This window comes from Hypomesus nipponensis, chromosome 7, assembly GCF_054491055.1.
Source record: "Hypomesus nipponensis isolate SF chromosome 7, ASM5449105v1, whole genome shotgun sequence".
NCBI classification, from domain to species: domain Eukaryota; kingdom Metazoa; phylum Chordata; class Actinopteri; order Osmeriformes; family Osmeridae; genus Hypomesus; species Hypomesus nipponensis.
The window spans coordinates 14,709,194-14,732,206 of NC_140367.1; the positions used below are offsets into that span (position 1 = coordinate 14,709,194).

The 23,013-nt window shown below is 43.2% G+C and overlaps 2 protein-coding genes across 6 annotated transcripts in view; both read left to right on the forward strand.

Moving 5' to 3' along the window:
* LOC146276918 (metallophosphoesterase domain-containing protein 1) overlaps positions 1-23,013 on the forward strand; it is a 62,146-nt gene that overhangs the window by 8,722 nt on the left and 30,411 nt on the right. For all 5 annotated transcript variants that reach the window (XR_014762512.1, XR_014762513.1, XM_084701933.1 and 2 more), the window contains exon 2: positions 13,824-14,049. Coding sequence is in view for 3 of the 5 variants with exons in the window: in XM_084701931.1 (XP_084558057.1) it covers positions 13,824-14,049 (226 nt within the window). In the remaining 2 variants the exon portion in view is untranslated. The remainder of the gene's footprint in view (positions 1-13,823; positions 14,050-23,013) is intronic.
* Positions 2,249-3,566, forward strand: LOC146276919 (uncharacterized). The gene is given in 2 exon segments (XM_084701994.1): positions 2,249-2,427; positions 2,429-3,566. Coding segments are annotated over 2 exon segments (1,317 nt in total).

Sequence of the window (23,013 nt, forward strand, 5' to 3'; positions counted from 1 at the left end):
AAAACAAAGTTTAACAAATACATCCTCATGTGTTCTCCCTTCCCTAGGAATACAGAACAATATGTCAGTGTAACTAATTTTAGTGTCTTTCATTCAGTCAATTACTATCTCTTCTCATATTCCTGTCTCCAGCCTTGTTTTTTTAATTAAAAGCCTCTAATAATCGAGCTCCAGGGTTTTTTTTTATTTTATACAGGGCCCCTCACATTGTCTGCTCCAACCTAATACAAAAGAACATTGTCCCTTTCCAAGGCACACTTGGTCAAAGTTGAAGGTGTCCATTTGACTATTACAAGGTCCATTGCTTATGCCTTGTGTCTTTGTCTTGGCTTTGAAGTGGAGGCCCTAGGCTCAGGGGGAGGAAGACGTTCCTATTCCTGCTGAGTTTAACACCATAGCAATTTAATCAATTGAGTCATATTTGAAATGAGCACTTTAAGGACTTGTGTCTTATGTTGAGACCACCACCATTAGTAAGTTATCACAGACACTTCAATCACAGCCACACGTTCACACACTCTCACCATCTGTGTTGCAAGTGGTAAATACAACTCAAAAGTGTACCCCCAAAATGAGCAGGCAGACACAGTTTCCTGATCATCTAGGACCTGGATGTGAAAGTAAATTGTATATTGGATCAATATTTAGCAACCACATATGGCATACATACTGGCGTATGACTATTAGTTTCACTGTTACCTCTGTATGGCACAGTGGGACGACAGTCACTGCCGAGAACAGTAATACATTTCACTCCTACAATATTCATAAATAATTGTTGAATAAACATGGTCACATAGATTAGGCTATTTGAAACATACATATGCCTGGGCTTCCAACCTGCCGGGGCCGGATCTAGGGGGGGGGCTGGGGTGGGCTGCGCCCCCCCAGATTTCTGCCGCGCCCCCCCCAGATTTCTGCCGAACAAAAATGTTTAATGTTGAGGTTATGAAAAAAGTCTGTTACAGCTTTCAGTAAAATGCATTTTTTTAAATGATTCCCCAGTGATTGGCTGGTTAATAATGGACAACGTTGTTTAGAGCTCCGCCTCCACGTTTTCCAATAAAATTGAAATCAACCTCAAAACTCTTGCCACTCACTTGTTCTCGAAATTGTTGTCGTTTTTTGGTGGAGGGCTTTTGACAAATTGACAGACAGTTAAGTGCATTGGGGTTTAATATTAAACACTGCCATTTCATACTTCTGTTTCAGTTTGAATCTTTATTTGTTTTCACAGAAGATACACGGGCTAGTAAGACATACAGTTCAGTTTTAGCTGGGTTAGCTTAGCTACAGGTAGGTTGTTCTTTGCGTGCGGGTTTGGAAAAAAAAGAAGCTTAGCATGCATCGATTTCTGATACCCAAACCATCACCTACTGCCCCTGCGACAAGGGATATTGCACAAAAAACTACTACTCCAGAGAAGGCAGAGCGTGTTGGTCCTAATGGAAGTACACTGTCTCTCGGTACCACTGCTACCGCTGCTGTTACCGCTGCTGTGGGAGAAGGCAAGCATGGTCTGAATAACCGCACTCCAACTCAGCCGGTTCTGCCAACATACCCTACGCGCATTTTCAACCAAGGTCCTCGGGCATTCAATCCTAGTTGGTATCATTCTCGAACTTGGTTAGAGTACTCAGCCAAGCTAGGTGCATGTTTCTGCTTCCCCTGTCGACAATTTGGGGGCAGAAATGATAAAGACATCACCTTCACCAAGCAAGGTTTAACCAATTGGAAAACGGCCTTAGAGTCTGACAGGGGATTCAAAAAACATGCATCTAGCCATTGCCATGTGCAAGCGACATACCTATGGGCAGAAATGAAAAAGAGACAGGGAACTGGGGAAACTATTGTTCATCTGCTAGGTCCAAACCAGACTGAGTGGAACAGGTACTATGTTAAAAGCATAGGAGAGACAGTCAGGTTCCTTGCTGTTAACGAGTTGCCCCTCCGTGGAACCTTTGAGAGCCTTCAGTCGACAATTAATAATGACGATTTCTCTACAGGGCTTTTCCTTAAGCTGTATGAGTACACACTCACAAAGGATGACAAACTTAGAGAGATATCCAGTAGCATACCCCAAAATGCAAAATATACCTCTCATAATCTCCAAAATGAGATAATTGAAACCCTGCCCAATTTAGTGTTGCTTCAAATAAAAAAACAATATGAACATGCTGACACAAAAGGGTTTTCCATTAAAAGTGATGGGACACGGGACAGATGCAACATAGAGAATCTGTCAATAATGATTCGCTTTGTCAGAGACTCTGTTCCTCAGGAACATCTAATCGGTTTGATGGACCTGACTCAGTTGAATGCTGAGTATATCACAACGCAGATGTTAAAACACCTTTCCGATTGTGGTTATAGTACTGACCACATAATTAGTCAGTGCTATGACAGTGCCTCTGTTATGAGTGGTGTGAGTGCAAGCTTTGCTGCAAAAGAAGATTGGCAGGGATGTACCTTACATTCACTGTTACAACCATCAGCTGCACCTGGCTGTGGTGCATGCAATGCAAGCCGAGTCACGTGCTAAAACGTTCTTTGACTTGTCTGGAGCACTGCATTCTTTTTTTCATCGCCATTACATTGCAAATCATTACAATGCACCCTCTGTAAAGAGACTTCTAGAAATCAGGTGGACCAGTCATTATGATGTAACTAAGTGTGTGGTTGACAATCAGCAGTGCATACTGGATGTTCTTTCGGAGGTCTCAGATGACACTGCAGCTGGAATGGACATTTGCACCGAAGCATCAGGGCTACTTGTACAGCTGAAGAGACACCATTTCTTTGAAATGGGTGCATTCTTAGTTAAGGTTCTTGGTGCCTTGAAGCCAGCAAATGCCATTCTGCAGTCTCATTCTGTTGACCTCTGCAGTGCTGGGGATGTTATCAGTGCCTCTTTGCAGGCATTGAAAGATATGCGTGCAGACAGTACATGGGATCAAACAAATGAAACTGATCCAACCCCTGAAAGAAAGAGACAGAGAACAATGAGCAAACAACTCGGGGATAGTGTTGTTCTGTCCACTATTGGTCAGGGTGATCACTCAGAGATGTCTACTCAATCTCTGAAAAGAGCGTTGCTTACCATTCTTGACACGGCCATTGCTGAAATTGAAAACCGTTTCTTAAAGCGAAACCTGGACCTGATAAAGGCTGTGAATTGCCTCCTCCCTCAGTCAAGATCTTTCCTGGACTTGACCGTTTTGAGCCCTCTGCAGCAGCTTGCAGGTGCAAAATGTGATGCTCTGAAGAATGAAATTCTTGTAGCCAGGCCTATGTTAAAAAAGAAATTCACAGGTGTTGCACAGGTGGACCTCTCTAATATGTGCAAAGTGCTCGGTGACTACAAAGAAGCATTTTCTGAGCTGCATTCACTTTACATCACAGCACAGATCATCGGTGTATCCTCAGCAGCTTGTGAAAGCACTATGCTACATGACAGAAAAAAGAATTTGGTTATTTTGGCTCATGAGAAGATGATAACAAAAAATTTAGACATGGATGAGTTTGTTAGAGTTTTTGCCCAAAAAAATAGAAAACTGATGCTGTAATCGGGTAGGGAAATCAAATGTGATTGTACATGAAAGCAAAGAATGACTCAAAGTTATGGTTGAAATATGACAAAAACCTTATTTTAAGGGCTGAGGTGAGGATAACTTTACATAGGCCTAGCTATATATTTTTAAAGTGCAGAAGGTGGGGAAAACAAACTGAAAAGCTATAATAAATGTAATATAGATGTCCTTAAATGATTGGGAGGGGGGGGGGGGACTAAAACTCAGTAATCATCTCTCTAATCACAATGCAGAGCAGACTTGATCGAAAAATCATCATGTCCCAAAACTGGCTTACCATTTTAAAATGACTGAATTCAATTGGATTGCCTGCCAACCAAATTTTTACAAAATAACAAATATTACAATTGTTTTATGGCCTCATTGCTTAATTTCTTATTTGGTAGCTTGCTTGCTTATCAATCAAATCAAATTTTCTAAAATATTGTAGGGGTTCCTTGCCTTATGTTTCCTCACAGTGAATTAAAAATCAGTATCTCTCTAATCACAATGCAGAGCAGAATATTACAGGTTACACTTGATAGAAAAATCATCATGGCCCAAATTTGTCCCAAAACTGGCTTCCCATTTCAAAATGACTGAATTCAATTGGATTGCCTGCCAACCAAATTTAAACTAAATAACACATTTAAAAAATGTTACGGCCTCATTGCTTAATTTCTTATTTGGTAGCTTGCTAGCTTGCTTATCAAGCAAACTGTCTAAAATATTGTAGGGGTTCCTTGCCTAATGTTTCCTCACAGTGAACTAAAAATCTGTATCTCTCTAATCACAATGCAGAGCAGACTTGATAGAAAAATCATCATGGCCCAAATTTGTCCCAAAACTGGCTTACCATTTTAAAATGACGGTCTCATGACGGTTTTACGGTCTCATTGCTTAATTTCTTATTTGGTAGCTTGCTAGCTTGCTTAACAACCAAACCAAATTGTATTAAATATTGTATAGCCCTTTTTACAAGCAATGTCACAGAGGGCCCCTCAACCAACCTAAACCCTTAAGGAAGACAAGGAAAAACTCAAAAGTGAGGACAAAATGGAAGAACCTTTGGGAGGAGGGTGGGTGATGCGACTACTGATCCTCCCTCAACGGTTGTGTGTTCCGACATCGGTTGCGGCTGGATGGACCGATTGGCAAAAGTTGCCGCTTGCAGTCGGAGAAGGAGTTGAAAACGGCTCCGTCCAGTCGGAAATTTCCTGCATGTTTCTGGTGGTTAGCTGCATTTACATCAGTCAACGTGGCCGCAGATACATTTCTGTTTGGTTCCCTACTGTATGGCTGACACATACGTTGTCAGAATTAACACGAAACACGTGATGGTTGTTGTGCAGAGCATGGGTTTCATGTGGCATCAAACAGTGGTCGACTCGCGGCGCCATCTTAAAGACCGAATTGCAAGATGCCGTCCATCTGCAGTGGTGTGGGCTGTGATAACCATAGATATATATAAACACTAGATGTTTCGTCCACGTTACTGGACAACAGAATCGAACGTCCGCACATGGCGGCCATCTTGCCACAGGCAACTCGCTCACCCATAACATTGTGTTGATGCTACATGTACTTTTTAAATGACCATAACTTGCTCAATTTTCAACCGATTTTTAAACGGTTTGGTTTGTTATCAACGTCAGAAATGTCGCTATTCCACTGCATACTTCTATAAAAAAAAAAAAAAAATTACAGAATTATTCATAAGTATGCAGTGGAATAGCGACATTTCTGACGTTGATAACAAACCAAACCGTTTAAAAATCGTTTGAAAATTGGGCAAGTTATGGTCATTTAAAAAGTACATGTAGCATCAACACAATGTTATGGGTGAGCGAGTTGCCTGTGGCAAGATGGCCGCCATGTGCGGACGTTCTAGACGCCGCTGTAAGACATCTAGTGTATATATATATCTATGGTGATAACACCAGCAAATCTCAAATACATAAATTACCTTTAGAATGTCCCCAAAAAACCCTGAGCGTCATGAGAAATGGATTGCTGCTATCAAGAGGGATCACTGGACTCCTACAGACATAATTTAAAATGTGAGCATGTAGTTAGGCCTATAACGTTATTCTGGACAGCTAGCATTAGATGCTATTAGCTAGCTGTATCTAATGCTATCTGTTTAGAATAACGTTATCAATTTACATTAGTAACGTTAGTTATGTAGCCTAACGCTAAGGTATTTCATTGTGAGCTTTCATTTGACAAGGGGAGTCATTGTTCTGACGGAGTGAGTTAAATAAAGTGAGACGTGCTGTGCCGTCTTGGTTCCTGCATTGGAAGCCCGTGTCCTTTTTAAAGCCCAAACCTAAATTTAGCATGAAACCCTCGGCTACAGTTATATGGTTGAATTATGTTATGTTGCTACTTGTTGGAGTGGTGTTTGGTGTCCTCCTGATGTGATGTTACAACAGAATCTGACGGCATTCAGTTCATTGATAAAAACGCTATTCGTAATGTTAATATCGCTTGATTAACAGATTGCCACTGTCCTATGATCAAGAACATTTTCTTAATCTCCAGAATGATACATTTTGGGATTATTAACCCATCCTGGTGAGAAGTAGGCGTAGGCTTCGGTGCCTTTAAATGCTTAAAGGCTTCCCCGGTGTATTGAGAGGGTTTGTGGTAAATATGGATGTCAGCAAACGTCAAATTTGGCAGGTTTTTACTATACTGTAGCCTACTTAAGTGGAGTAGCAGTTCACTTGTCAGTGAATAAGGATCAAAATCTAAAGTAGGCCTATCTATCCTATAAATTATTGTTGATTTTCGTCGGCGGTAACTTGGTAAGGTGTGCTATTTTCGTGTGCAACATCATCCATTCTGGGGAGAGGCTTCGAATTGGTCCTCAAGAGGGCGGCGAATAAAAAAAGTCCTGTTTCTGAAACCCAATTGCAGTTGCCGTGGATAAGATGCGCTGTTTAACTTTTCATAAAGATAATGAGCTCGTCAATCTTTTCACCCACCAATCACAGCGGGACATCAAAAGTTTGACGTGCTATACAGCAAACCATATAATGCATTTGGTTATGATCATTGACAATTACCTACTTCGTATTAACACCATGGGCGCAACGGGGTGGCTTCTGGGGCTTTTCTCTAAAGCCCCGAATCTTTTTGGTTGTCATTTTCAGTAAATATAAAAATATATATTCTCAGAGTTCAACGTAATTTGTATTTTACAAAAAGCTCCAAAAAACTTTTTTGCGCTCAAATGAATGCCAGAAAAATAAACTCGCGCATGCACGCTCGCATGAAGTGTGGAAATCCATTTCTAGCATCACATCAAACCCAGACTACGTCCTAGGTTTGGGCTAATCCCCGAATGTTTAAAACATCTGGCTCCGCACATGATTTACACTAGGATCGTTAATTAGTCTCAAAAATGTAATCAATAGCCTATAAAAAATAATAGGGCCTATCACTTTCCGTAATCATGATACCGCCCCCCAATAATGTTCACTGCCCACCCCCCCCCCCCCCCCCCCCCCCAGTCAAAGCAGGCTGCATCCGGCCCTGCAACCTGCTGCCACCAGGGTCTGAAGAAATGCCCCCTTCCATCATGGGGTGACCCTGATAGATATCCTAAAAAAGGGACGAGTTCAGGCAATTCAGCCTTGTACTTGTTGGCCTTAAAATATGTATTGGCTTACCGTTTAGAATTATGGTTTTATTTTTCATTTGCTCCCACAATCGTTTGCCACTGCAGGGTTGCCACTGCAGGGTTGCAACTGAAATAATACAGCAACAAAAGTTTAACGTTGTGGAATGCACACGTGTAATTATGATCACATCTTCAATAAGTCATGTAGCTTACGCATTTACAGCTGCTATTTTCTGCCAGATTGGCTGCAGCGACTTTGTTGAATTTTGCCTATATTATATGTCTGTATTCCTGATATGATTGTATTACAATATTTCACGCAAGAGGAGCAGACAAAGTTTGTAAGATTGTCTGCTCCTCCGTGAAATATGCGGCTCTTGTTTCGTCCATGTTTGCGATTGGACATACAGTTCAAACACCGCCCCTTTATGTGAACGCGCACGTCTCTAGATAGGAAAGATCTGGGTAAGACTGCGATTGTTAGGCTTTGCGTAGCCGGGTAACTGAAAGTAATCCAGAGCATGTTGATCTTGATTCGTAGTACAGGCCCCTGGATGTTGAAAGAGACGATAAGTTGTCACTGCTGGGAGCTGGCCCGGCAGAAACAAACAAACAACGCGAGCCAATAGTGCCGTTTGCATTCGCAGTACTCCTATTGTCATCATGCAAGAAATGTCGAGGGACGTATCTTCACCTTGCTCTTGGTTCGCCGTCTTTCTCGAAATATTGATGTTGTTGTTGTCGGTAGTGGTGAAGTGGTAAAGCGGAAAGGGCTGTATCACCACTAGTTGTAATGAAAACAGCTCCACGTATCTTTCTGGGATATGACATGCTTTCGGCCAATGATTCGGTTTATTCACTGCCATATATATTATGATAATAGCAATTGTCCCAAAAACAGCATTGCCCGGATAAAGCTAGATTCAAATTGATACCATCATGGAAATGTAGTGACTGCCATTTCTTTGTACTGTTGTGCTTGCGTTATTGTGTGTGTGTGTGATGTTTTCTGTGTTTGTGTGTGTGTGTGTGTGTGTGTGTGTGTGTATATGGAGGAGCATACATAGAAAACAGACTGCTGTGTGCACCTCGCTATTTAAACATGGATCTCATTGTGTTCCTGGGTCATAGTCAGGTCAGAAGAAAGCAACTTCAGTTATTTAAGCTCTTTTGCCCTCTCTTTCTTTCTCCTTCTCCTCCCCACACATCCTCTCTACTCCACTTGCTCCCTTTCTCCTCTCCTTCTATGTTCCACTTCTCAACTTCCACCATATGTGCTCTCTTTCTCTCTCTTTCACTCTCTCTCTCGGTCCAGTGTCTAGGGTTTATGTCTTTATTTAGCTCCTGTTCCTCGCTGTTCCCCTTTGCTCTTGAATAATAGATGACTGACGCCTATAATGCAATTGCTGTGTTGGCACTTTCTGTGTTTGTGTGTGTGTCATTCTCAATAGTCATTCTCACTAGGAGGCAGGGTGCTGAATATCTGCCTCCCTTGCATCCCTGTCAGGTGTTTTACAGTACCAACATCCCCAACAGCCCCTTAAGCCCCCTCCAACAAACCCCTCCCCCCACCACCCCTTTAGCTCTGTAACAGTATGGCCATTAAAGTTTCATGAGTGCTGTCTTTTCCCACACTGTTCTCTCACACTCTATCTCCATCTCTGTCTACCACTCTCTCAGCATGTTTCTTCTTTCATCCCTCTCCTCAGTCTTCTCTCTCTTTCTTAGTGTTGCTGCGTCTTTATATAGACAAGGGCATTGCTCTAGGATATTACGTAACAACACTGTTTTAAAGATCTCAACATCAGAAGCAGAACATAATTTGAAACAAACATGTATTTGATCAAACCAGTTCCCATCTGTGGGTTTCCATCTCCACACAGTAGGTTTGTGCACCTTCAGAATTTGCCTCCTGCTTGTTTCTGAAAGTCTTCACTTTAAAACAGTTCCTGACAATGACCCGAAGGTTCACACCGACCCATCGTTGTTTACAAATACAAATAATTTTCTTTCAACCTTCGCACTGTGGGGGGTGTGAGACAGCCCGACGGTTAAAAGAAAATGCTTCACTTTATTTTTGTATGAAGTAAATTTGTTGCAACACGTTGGGGGGTCACAATGACTGAAGGGTCACAATGACCCGAAGATAATACAATACATACTTGTCCTCCATGTAGCTTGAAAACATGGCCCCTGCCTTCAGACACGTGAGCTAGTGCGATACGAGAAGACTGTCATTATGCTGTTTGTTGATATGTTGCATACATGTGATAAGCCTGGATATGGAAGCGGAAAGCAGAGAAGAAGAGAAACAGTAAAGACCACCTACAAAGCAGGAGACGATGCTGTATTTCTGACTTTGTGATAATGAATAGTGAGTGTGTGTGGCTTTGTTTAAATCCCCACAAGTATATCAAAAAACATAAAAACCAAAACACTTTTGTGGGACATTTTTAGTTTTTTTGGGGGGGGGGTGGAAGTTACAATTAGTTTTAGAATTACATTAATGGTTAGGGTTCAGGTTAGGTTTCTGGGTTAAGGTCTGGATTAGTTAGGTAAAACTGGGACTGAATTTCTTGGGGTCCCAACAAGAATAGCTGTACATGATGTGTGTTTGGGAGGTGTGGTTGTTTGTTGTTGGTCTGAAGATTGTTTTAGCGTTGTGCCGTTTGTGTACAGTTTGTAGAATGTCAGGTTCTTGCTCAGATGGTTGGGCTTACGTACACACACACAGTATGAGGGAATGGTAAAGATCTAGGTTGAGTCTCAGCATGTCTCTTTTCCTTTGAACACTAGCATCGTTGCTTTAGAGGATTTATGATAAATGAACACAGTGTTTGGTCTACAGAGCTCACAGAATAGTTGTTCACTGTTAAACTGAAGTTTTAGGTTTAGGTCTAGGTCATGTCTTCTCAACTGCAAAATGGCATTCACACACACACGCACACAAACACACACACACACACACACACACACACAGAAAGCCTGTAATCCCCCTCAACATGCCACAAATTTGGAAAGAACTGGGATTTTCCTCCTCAAAGAGTAAGGACCACACATCGGAACTCTGGAACAATGGTAGCGTGAGCGCTGGAAGCTTCCCTTGGAGCACTAAACACACACACAGTCGACTTACAGTTTTGTAAGGATGAGAAGGATTTTTGGTTGATAGTGAGGTCCAATGGAGAAAATCCTGTGTATTTGGTCAAGCACAGGCCCCCCTCTACACTGCAGATCAGTGGACCCCAGCACAGACACGCACACACACACCGGAAGGGACTAGGCAGTAGTGAGCTGAATGAAAGGGATAATGGGGATGAAGACAGATGGAGAAAGAGAGAAAGAGACTGAGTCCGTTTCTTTTGGGAGCAATGAGTATTGTTGAGAACTATGACATGCTTCAACACTGCGTCAGACGGACCGTGTTGGCATGTGTGCGCAGTGGATTGCTTGTGTGCAATGTTTTTGTTTGCGTTTATGTATGCATGCCTTTTCTTTATTTGATTGCTTCTTTTGAACACAGAAACAGGGCCTTCAGCCTTGTGTGGGTGACTCTCAGGAAAATTAAAACAATTTGTTGCTTGAAAGCAGCTTTTGAAATCAAAGACAAAAGCAGGAAAGAAAGATGGGTGCGTCAAACAGCAGACAACACACAGACGGAAGCGCGTTTAGAATAGCCCCCCTCTCTTTATTTCTCCCCCCACCTTCTACCTCTTTCCTTATCCCTTCACAAAAGCAGCGTATTCACCTCTCCGCATCTCTCTTTACGATGCAGTGATTGATTCTGTCTATCGGCTGCCTGCTTTGGCGGATGTAAGAACGACGGAGAGGGACACTGCATTGTGAAACGGTGATTTGAACCGTAATGCATTGATCTGGGGAACCAGCATTCAAACCTATGTCATAAAAGAAGAGACAGCCACAAGCTAGTATGACTAAAACACGATAGAACCAGCTGCGCTTCACATTTTTATGAGGTTACAGGCAATTTATCTGTGAGGAAACTCAAAAAATTCATCCATGAAATTGAAATGTAATTCCCCTAAGTGAAAAGCGTGTGTTTTGGGGGGCTAGGGGGTGTGTACAGCTGGCTGAGTTACAATTGCATGTCAAACTTCATGAGTAGAAAACACAGACGCTGCAAAATGTTTGAGGTGCCTGTGGATGGTCTTTATTTGTTGCACAAATTATGCTTGTCTTGTCACTCCTACACACCTTTTTCTCTCGCTATCTGTCTCTCCATATCCTTTTCTCTCTCTCTCTCTTTCCGTCTCTTCTCTCTCTCTCTCTCTCTCTCTTCTTTTCTCTTACGCTACACTACACTGCACCAAGTGGGACTCCATGCCCCGGACCAGGTATTCTCAATCATTGCAGCTCTTTATGGTCACCTCCGTCTGCCAGTTTAATTCAAATCACTGTCTGCTTGTTATTCCTAATTTCACACCTCAATAAATTGGGCTTCCCAACACCCGCCCCCCACACACACACACTCCAACACTCTTCCTGCCCCTCCACCCTTCTCGCCATTCTGTTCAGTGTGACAGGTCGTGATTGGCTGTTATGACAGAGCCGTCTCTGGGCTGTCAACTTCTTCTAAAGCTGAGTTTAATTACTCCTTTTCAGCAATGTGACACATGCACACACTCAAGCACAGTTCCCAAAACACCCGATAGATATATTTAAATATGCACACATTCGCACACACGCCCACACACACAGCTCCACCACAGTAATTGTCAAAAAAGGAACAGTGATTGAACTTTTCGTTGAGCATTCCGGCTGACAAACAGTGAGGACACACAAAGCACAATCCCCCTCTCCCACCCCCCCTCCAGTTGTTTGTCAGCATTCTCACTTTGTGGTCCTCATGAATGCTTTGAAAACGTTCGGGAATATGTAGATTTTGGGAAAGCCGGCCATAAGTGTTTGACAGGTGCTGATCGATGGACTGTACCCCACTGTGCCCATCTCTGAATAACCAATTAAACTCATTTAGTTGGAAGGAGAGATAGACAGAGGGAGGATGTATAGACTAGGTTATACAAAACACAGAAACATGTCCTATGATGAAACCTCGGGGTATGGTACTGGTTTGTCTTCTCAGTAATGGATTTATGAGTTTGTCTGGGTTTAAACTATAAAGTATGAAAACAATTGTTGCTGCACTTCCTTGACAGATGCACAACAATTTGACTTTATGGAAAAACAAGCCAACAAGACTTAATGACTACAGACCCGTCGCCCTGACCTCTGTGGTAATGAAGTCTTTCGAACGCCTGGTGCTGGCACACCTTAAATCCACCACAGACTCTCTACTGGACCCCCTGTAGTTTGCCTACATATCCAACAGGTCTGTGGACGATGCAGTTAATATGGCCCTCCACTTCACCCTACAGCACCTGGACTCCCCAGCATCCTACGCCAGGATCCTGTTTGTGAACTTCAGCTCTGCCTTCAATACCATCATCCCCACCCTGCTTCAAGACAAACTCTCCCAGCTGAAAGTGCCTGATTCCACCTGCAGGTGGATCACAGACTTCCTGTCTGATAGGAAGCAGTGCGTAAAACTGGGAACACAAGTCTCTGACTCCAGGTCCATCAGCACCGGATCTCCCCAGGGCTGCGTCCTTTCTCCTCTGCTTTTCTTCCTGTACACCAACAGCTGCACCTCCAGTGCAAATTGTTTAGTTCTTAAAATTAGTTTAACTAATGTACTTTTGCACTAACAACCACAGTTGTTACAAATAAAGTTCACATACATAGAAATTTCTTATAAAAATCTTTTTATAATCATTGAAGAAATGTAACACGCCATAAATCAAAACAATGTAACGTAGCTTCGCAGAAAGAAGACCCTGGCCTCGCCAGCAGTGCGCACGGACCAAGTTTGCGCCCTTAAAAAAGCATCTGAATAATACGCCATTGACTTTAGAACACGTTTTTCCTGGTCAGTAGCGGAATTGTTTTTCAGAAACTGCAAGATAGCACCAGGGAACGTTTGCACCGGAACACGCCTCCTTTTTCAAAGTCATTTCGATGTGCGTCTGTGGAGGGAAAAGTCGCCTTTGCGTCGAGTGCAAACTAGGAATGACACTTGCGTCGTTGACTAAGTCAATTGCACTGGGTGAAGATAGGGCCCTTAATGTCTTAAAACAATTTGCATTTTGCACTACATTACCAAACTATATCTGTGTCATTTGTATCTCCTGTAATATTTGTATTTTATATTGTATATTTTATGTTAATTCTATCTATATTTTATTTTAATTTAATTCCACTTAGTATTGCTAGTTTATGTATCCTTTGTATAGTTAGGCCACATATTTAAATTTAAGAATCCTACATGTTTATTGTATGCACCTTCCTGGCAAAGCAAATTCCTTGTCTATGCAAACTTTCATGGCGAATAAATCCCTTTCTGATTCTGATTCATAAATGGGAGAGTAAAAAGAGTGAAAGAGATGGAGTATAGCTGTGCAGATGGACAGATGCATGCAGGGATGAATAGAAGAAGACAAAAGACATCAGGCTTCTCATTTGAAACAACAAGGTTTGTTTCATCGGCCCTTCTCCCATCCTTTGTTTTCTCTCACAATCTCTCTCTCTCTGTGTCTCTCTCTGCTCAGGCACCCTGCCCTACGATATAAAAATTGTGATTGCGGGGAACCACGAATTGACCTTTGACCAGGAGTTCATGGCCGACCTCATCAAGCAGGACTTCTACTACTTTCCTTCTGCCTCCAAGCTCAAGCCGGAGAACTATGAGAACGTCCAGTCGCTGCTCACCAACTGCATCTACCTGCAGGATTCCGAGGTCACCGTTCGGGGTTTCCGTATCTATGGCTCTCCCTGGTGAGTGCTTCTGGTACTGCAGCCTGACAGCTCACCTCTTGCTCCATGCCTTTCTTTATTGCTCTATTTTATCACTCAATTTCTCTTCTTTCTTCCCCATTGAAACCGAGGCTGCTTGTATGAATCTGTAACATGAGTGTATGCGTGTGTGTCTGAGAGTGTGAACTCTACTCCACTTCAAAGTGGTCTACTGGTGTGTGTGTTTTGGCTGAGGGGTCTTGGGGTGATCAGTGGGTGTAGATATGAAGTGGTGTGTGTGTGGTCCCCTGTGTAGGGTAATTGGTTTGCTGTGATATTGGATCATCTGAGTGATTGCCTGGGCTGCTATGGAGCAATGAAGAGATGTGCCTTGTATGCTGGTATAGGACAAGAAAGAAGGACAGGAGGGACAAGAAAGAGGGAGAGACAGGGAGGGAAGGACATGGAGGTAGAGAGAGGAACAGTAAGAGAGGAGGGAGGGTCAAAGGGAGAGGGTGTGGTGTTCATTGCCTTAATTCAGTATCACCGGCTGGTGCTCTAGGGCTGCTATGGGAGGCAGATGAAATGGTGTGTGTGTTCATGCCCGAGGGTCTGTTCCTCCAGCACAGAGGGGCTCCAGCTGGAGGCGCCGTGTGTTCCCCCCTCTGCACTGTCTGCTGTCTCCATCTCCCCCCCTCCTCTCCCTCCATCAGTCTGTCTGTCCATTGCAACGACGCTCCACATGTCGCTGGCTCCAGCTTCAGAGGCAAGCGCCGAAATCTCCTCCCCGCTCTCTAATCTCCGGCAGAAGCGGTGGGACGGCGGGCGCTCCAATCCCATCTCCATGGTAATGCGACTTGCCCGTCGCCTCAGGGCTGGGAGAGAGAGACACAGTGTCATCCTCTGCTGACGAGACACTATCCCGTGCTCCAGCCCACCTCTTCTCTTCTCCTAGTTTCTGTCGTTCTCTGCCCCTTTTCTTGTGTCCCCTCTCATTATCTCTTCATTCATACTTTTTTGCTATGCATTTACTATGTCTCACTCACTCCCTTCCTATTTCATTTTCTCTCATTACATGTCTCTCTCTCTATCAGATCCCTCCTTGTGTCCTCCTGTCTCCGACTAGCTCTGTCTCCAACTCATTTCTCTCTTCCTCTATCCCCTCCATCTGTCTTCTCCATTTCCCTGTCGTCCCGGAATCACTCACTTCTCCTCCTTCCCTCCACCCTTCTCTATCTCTCTCTTCACGGGGGTGTAGTGGCATGTTGCTCACAGCATGGTTCTTTCCTGTCTGTCCTACGCTTCAGTCAGACATGCAGTCACAAACACACACACATAAACAGACTAGCCCCAACCACAGCCCCTAAATATCACTACCTCAACCAAAATTTGATCCTGGCATAGAATCCCCGTCACTTGTAAAAGATTTGTAATTTTTTTTATTCCAAAATTAAAATAGGACTGCAGGGGAGGGCTGTTTGTGTTTGCGTGTTGTTTGTCTTTTTATGACGGTAATGCAAGTTTACAAGTAATTTGTCATGGGCGTATCGCACAGCCACCATGAGTCTCAGAGCAAAAGGAGCACAGGAGCGTGGGAGGCATGGGAATTAACCACAGTGGTCCTCTTTTCAGAAAGCTCAAAGCCCGAACAAGGCAGAAAATCCAACACACACAAAGAGGGGGAGCAAACAGTGAAAGATAGAGCATAACAATGTAAGTATAGGGGAAGGAGGACAGTATAGAAAGTAAGGAGTTAGGAGGATCGTGCTGTGGACCTATGTTCAGCTATCTGATAGGGCATAGGTGGCAGCCTTAATCACTGTGTGTGTGTCTGGGGTGGGTGAGGTCCTGACGATCATGTTTTATTTTACACCGGGGAACGTCCACTTAGCTCGTGTGTTTGTGTGTTGCTGTGCTCCTCTGTACAGGATGTGTGACTCTGATTTGAGTAATTAACATCAACGGTCAATTGAGTACAGTTAAACAATTGGGTGAAATGATTTTGTGAACTCAGTGTCTCTCAATGGCAATGGTACCATTCAGTGATTGTCTAATTCTTTTATCCAGTTTATCTAACATTTCTAGTCCTTGAAGACACTGTTGAGATGCAGAACATTGTGTGTATTCTGATCCGTACACACCTCATGCTTACATTATTTATTTGACTTGTATCTTTCCGTAATTTAATCCCTTCTTTTTAACTCAGCAGGAAGGTTTAGGCCATGGTATGAGAGAAGTAAAAAGTAAGAGCAGGAGATTAAGGGATGTGGAAGGAGAGAGAGAAATGGTGAGGTTGGATGAGAGGAGTTGTGGATAGGTCCATTGTGGAGGAGAGTCTGCTCTCATGGGTTAAATCCCTATAAGCGGGTTAGTCCCTGTAAGCGGGAGGCATAATGATTGCCGCGGAGGACACTGGCAGGAGAGACAGGTGTCACACACACCTACATGACAAAATATAGGTTGTTAGTTGATTGTTGACTTTGGGCGTGGTGTTTAGGGAAGTGTGTGTATGTGTGTGTGCATATGTGTGCATATGTGTGTGCGTGCGCATGCGTAATAGACCCTTTTTTCATTTAGAAAATGAAAATACAAGAAATATCGTACTCCCCACTGCTTCACATGGAATAATTATGAACGAAGATATAAAAAGACTCCTTAATTAGATTTTTTAATTATTGAAGATTCACTTCTTTTTCTGTAGTGGCCCAATTAAGAAACCTCATCAAAAACTAAAGAGATGGAGAGACCCTCTTCCGCCTCCTCTTCTTGACAGAAAGGGAGTACCTGCTTCTTGTATGATGACTCATCCTTTGTGATGAAAGGATGGATGTATGGGTGGAGGGAGGGAGGGAGGCAAGGGGGATCTCTCTGTTTTTAATTAAAGGGGAGTTTTAATGGAAAGACATAGGGATGGTTTGGGAGAGGACGAGAAAGAGACAGACTGTGCTAATGATCGTGAAGATATGATGAAAATAGTTTGACCTTCATCTTTCTCATACTCTCTTTGCTTTGGAGTGTGTTTTCAAATTCTGCTAGTTAGTCCTGATTGAGAGCAATACACCATTACTTAAATTAACAATTGAAGTAAATGAAATTAAGTTGGAAGATGGGACGGGGGGGGGGGGGGGGGGCTATAGGAAGAGGGAAAGTTGGAAGAAAAATAAGGGTGAGGAATGAGAGAAGGGAAAATGAACAAGTGAGTGAGTGAAATAGAAAGCCTTAGTTCCTGAAGAAGAATATAGAAAGGGGTATTTTGCTCTCTTGTGGCAGCTAGCTACTGTGGAGTTATTGCTTACTTAACATCGGATTTGCTAAAACACTCAGTAAGCCTTTGAGTCCTGTCCTCCTCCTCTCCCCTTCTCCCCTCTCTTTTCCTTTATTTCCACCCACCAATTTCCCCAGTGCCGGCCTACTCCCTGAGGATGACAAGGAAGTAGCCTGTGAACACATGAGCATTAATAAACGAGGAGTTGGAAAGGAAAAGGGGGGGGGCGGCCTAGTTTAGCATTTGTCACTCTTCTTCATCCGATCCCTTTCTTCTTTTGTCTTTACCCTCCATTTCATGGCTCCCTATTTTCCTCCCTCTTTCTCTCTCATTCTTAAGTGCTGCCAGTCCCTGGCCCTGTAGGTGAGTAAACACACAGTAATGGTGCAGCGATTAGAAGGGAGCGAGGGAGGTAGGAGAAAAAATGACTTTTACTGTGTCGTTTCCCTGGAGGGATTTCTCTTTAAATTACCTGTTAAATGTCCTCCAGAGGCATGACTTTAAGTATGTGTGTGTGGTGGGTGCGGTTTGGAGGGATGGCCTGCCTTTTTCTGGATAATGGTCCCTTTGCATTACAACTGAATCAGACTGTCCATATGTCCTCTTATTTGCCCCCTTTCTCCATCTCTCTATTTCTCAGCAAGATCAGCCAACGAGTGGTAACAGTCACTGTTGACCACCACACTGTCTGCTGGGTCATACTAGATTGGACAGGCTGTGATGCTCATCCAACAAGGAGCAGGAGTGACAGTTCTCTCTCCCCCTGTTTTATCACACAGACACACACATTGTACTATGACAAACAAGCCAACGACATACTTCCAATGGGGGTCGGTTTCTTCATCAAGTTACACACAGCACAACCCACCAGAAATGTGCAGATTTGTGCTGTTCTGGAGAAGTTTGTGTGTGCGGGTGTTTGTAGGTGTGTATGTGTGTTGGGTTGGGGAAGGAAGCAGAGGGGAGGGGAAGACTGGAGAACTGGTCTTCGTCTTTTTTTCTTTCTCTTTCTTTCATCTGTCTCTCCCTCTCCGCTGGAGAACTTTGAAATAATTTGTGTCTCGTGGGTTTTTACACATTCTAATTTCCAACTAAATGGGACATCTGTTTGAGAAAAGGAAGATTTGCCATGGTTGCCAAGGCAACTATCACTTAGAAGGCGGGGGGAGAAAAAGAAGTCCAACGGCTTTTATGGACGGAATTAGACTTTCGTGGATGTAGTAATGCACATAATCCCTGCAAGACAAACAGAACCAAGACATGTGCTTTTCTTTATTTCTCTCTCTCCCTCTCTCTCTTCCCTTTTACTTAAGCTATCCTCCCTGATCTATTTCTTCCTTATCTCCCTTCCCACTCTCTCTCCCTGCAGAATCATCAGAAATAAAGTCAGATGCATCACTGTGAGATCTGCCACCAATTAGATAGGAGGAGAAGTTTCCTCTGCTGTTTGAGCCCCCCACCTCACCAACTCATCCTCCGTGGTAATTGGTCATTATTCAGAACAGGAAAGGGGACAAATGTGTCTCCCCAGGGCCTCTAAGTGCTAGTTAAATGGGAATTCATTATCTGTGCACTAACAGTGGTGAGTGAAGCTAGCAGTGCTGCCTACCCTGCCATTAGAAAATGTCACCCGTTAGACACAACCAGGCAGAGAAGGTTTGGGGAACACTTGTTGTCTGAGCCTAGTAAGGCCACATGGGAGATAATGGTGGTGTTGAGACACACAGAGGAGACTCAGGGCACGTCTGCCGTACGTCAAGGTCACAGGTCATTCTCCTTCTCTCACCCCACACCCACCTTTTGGAAAACACACAACTCGGTAGGCACCGCCATACGACACAGCTCTAACACACCTGCTCCATGGTGACGCACACACACACACACAAACATAAACATACAAGGCTGTCGGCTTTCCTCCACCTGCTCTGACAAGGGAGGCTTAGGGGATGTCAAAACCTGGTGTGCCACATGCAAAAACACACATACACATCCATAGAGAGGCTCACTCACTCAACCTCCTCTGTTTGTTTTTCTGCCCATCTGCATGCCAGCCTACCTTCCTGCTGGCACTATGTCTGTATGTCTGTCTGCCAGTCTCTCTCATCTCTCCTCTCTCACACCTCTCCCTCTTCTCCTACAAAAGAAAGGCATCTTCCTTTACATTATGTTGTAGCAGCGTCGTTGCCACAATGTGCTCAACATGCCTGAGGGAGAGAGAGCAAGCCCACTCTGGCGGGAGCTCATTATTGTTGGGTATGAAGTTGTCTGTCAAGACCCAGAATATCTGTCACCCCCCACGCACATACACACACACGCAACACCCGAGTCTCCCACTGAACATTCTGGGAGGGGTGTGTGTGCTAAGATGGCGGCGGGTTGAAGGAGGTGGGTGTTGGGAGTTCTGTCAAGCATCAGTTCTCCTGGAGAATGCACCTCGGTGTTGTGGTGGTGTATCGATGCATCATGGAGCACTGGGGCACCGTGAGTAGTCAAAAATATCTAAGATCCTAATCAGGCCTCGAAATTTTCTTTTTTCTTGGTAGCACTGGTACTCACAACTTTACAAAGTTAGGATCACCAGCAACATTTTTAGGAGCACCCACCCAAAATATTCACATTGTCTTTTCAGCTCTTCATATTTAGAGCGCAAGTTAGCTCCCTGTCACATGACAATGGAGCGTAGTGACAAGGAGTGATTGACCGCTATTTTTAACTAAAATCCATTTAACTGGTTATGTAACGTTAACAGTTTACCGGTCACTGTATCGGCTCACAGCAGGCACATCCTGTGCAGGCGTTTTGTAAATAAATTAAAACCGTTTGCACCATTACGATTATTTCGCTCGCACAAATGCTCCCAAATATGTTTTGAATCAGAATAAGGATTGAGTTTAATCGCCAAGTAAGTGGTCACAAACAAGGAATTTACTTTGATGGGCAGGTGCAAACAGTGAACATTTAAACATAAGTAGAAAAAGTACAACAAAATAAAATAAACTACTGGCAGAGCTATACAATATAATATAAAATAAAAATGCAATATAATACAAAATAAAGTTACAATGTATATAAAATTAAAAGGAGAATAATATAGAATATAGCTGCAAGCAGCAATGTGGTGGCCAAGCAGGTCAGATGACCGAGAAGGAACTTTCGACATCTAGTGACTGCGGTGTACCTGGCTTCCTTTGTAGTGGCTTATAGTCTTGCTAAACAGAGAATCAGAGACATGACAAGCTTGTCAGCTTTGGCTGGATTCGAACCTCTGACGTTGACATTGCCAGGACACCAACTTATCCTAGTGAGCTATTCTCAGTGCTGGAAATCACAGATTTCAGTTACTGGGTAAAAATTTGATTTGTCCTAAGTTTAAACAGCTGTAATTCAGTTCTATTTTGACATGTAAAGGTGATTGTGGTCTGAAGATAATCTGTGCCAAATGAGGTGAATATTTGATATTTACCAAAAACAGTTCATTCATTTAAAATGGCGGCCACATCAATTCAGCTGGTATCACAATTTAACATGTGTCAGACACAGGATCGCCCCCTAGCAATTAGATGACACAACCTTTTGTGGACCTCTTTGGAACACGGTCCTGAGCACCTGTACCAAGTTTGATGTTGTTTCAGCAAATATTTCCTGAGATATGATCTCACGTCCTGTTTTGGCGGCTTCATCGCCAAATTTGATCAGCTTTACCGAAATGTGAAAGGGTTTGTGAGGCTTGATCTGAAGATAATTTTTTTGCTTATTTGCAGCGCCACCTAGAGGTGAAATGGCATGACCTATTTGGACCTCTTTAGAACAGTGTCCCTAGTCCCTATACCAAATTTGGTGTCAATGCAGTAAAGAGGTGCTGAGATATGACCTCACTTCTTTTATGGTGGCTTGGTTGACGACTTTGATTGGCTGATGACTTTGATTGGCTGTTCCAGTCAAAAGTGTAGAAAATAAAAAAAACTTTATGTCTTTTGTGAGGCTTGAAGATAAATGGTGCCAAATTTTTACTTATTGCAGCGCCACCTAGAGGTGAAATGGCATGAACTATTTTGGACCTCTTTAGAACAGTGTCCCTAGTCCCTATACCAAATTTGGTGTCAATGCAGTAAAGCGGTGCTGAGATATGACCTCACTTCTTTTATGGTGGCTTGGTTGACGACTTTGATTGGCTGTTCCAGTCAAAAGTGTAAAAAAAAAAAAAAAACGTGATGTATTTTGTGAGGCTTGATCTGAAGATAAATGGTGCAAAATTTTTACTTATTCCAGCGCACCCTAGAGGTGAAATGGCATGACCTATTTTGGACCTCTTTAGAACAGTGTCCCTAGTCCCTATACCAAATTTGGTGTCAATGCAGTAAAGAGGTGCTGAGATATGACCTCACTTCTTTTATGGTGGCTTGGTTGATGACTTTGATTGGCTAACGACTTTGATTGGCTGTTCCAGTCAATAGGTTTAGATAATCAAAAAACTTGTGAGGCTTGGTCTGAAGATGATCTGAGCCAAATTTGGTGAAGATTGGACAAACCTTATAGGAGAGGTAGCGAAAAAACGGTATATTCAAAATGGCGGCCACATCAATTCAGCCACATAAATTTGATGTGGCTGTAACTAACAAACGGTTGCGAAAATTAAAGCTCCAGGGGATAATTTTTGTGAGGCTTGGTCTGAAGATCATCTGTGGCAATTTTGAAGAAGATTCAACAAGAATTGTAGGAGGAGAAGCAAAAAAACGCTTTTTCTTTACATTCAAAATGGCGGAGAATCTGTGGAACTGGGTATAATGTCATAGAGTGCGTTGAACTCGTCTTGATCCAGGGAATCCAACGATACCTCATTTTGGACAATGGGGCATATGGATCAAAAGTAACATGTGTAAACATACCTTCAACTTTGACCCATTGGTGGCGCTAGATGGTTGGAATGGGAGACATGAAACTTGGTGAAATTGATGAGGGGACTGATCACAAAGAATGTGCCAAATTTCACAACTTCTGACAATACGGTTCTAGGGGCTGCCATAGACTCCCATGGCAGAAGATGATGTGTAATAATAATAATAAATATAGCTGCAAGCAGCAATGGAGGGGCCAAGCAGTCCAGAGCAGGACAAGGCCTCCATAGCACATGCGCAACAATGAAGTCACAGCAACCTGTTGCACTCATGCAACACACCAAGTTTGGTTGAAATATCTGTTTGCGTTCAAGAGTACTGAGTGTTCAAATTTTTTTTTTTTTTCTGGTATAACACCACAGGCCTCCTCTGCTCCTCATGGGAACGAAGGAACCAAAGTTTGGTGATGATCAGACACATTTTTGCTGAGTTATGCTCTCACGTGTCTTTTGCAGCTTCGCTGCCGCCTTTGATCAGCTCTAACGAACAAACGGTTTTGAAAATGGAAAATACATGCAACACCTTTGTGAAGCTTGGTCTGAGCTTGGTCATCTGTGCCAAATTTAGTCAACATTGGACAAAATTTGGGGCGTGCAAAAGGTTTTTACACTTTTCCATGAAATCCAAAATGGCGGCCGCGTCAATTCGGTTATTATGAAATATTATCAATGGCCAGGCTTGATATCTCACAAGACATCAAGAGACAAAGAAATTACTTTATTAAGGTAAACACTTCCATAGTTATTAGCCAAAACACGTTTATGCTTCCGGCCACGCCCCCTTTTAGTCACATGACACCATTTTTGGAGGACATCCTTAGAATAAAGTTCCGAGTAAGCCTAACAA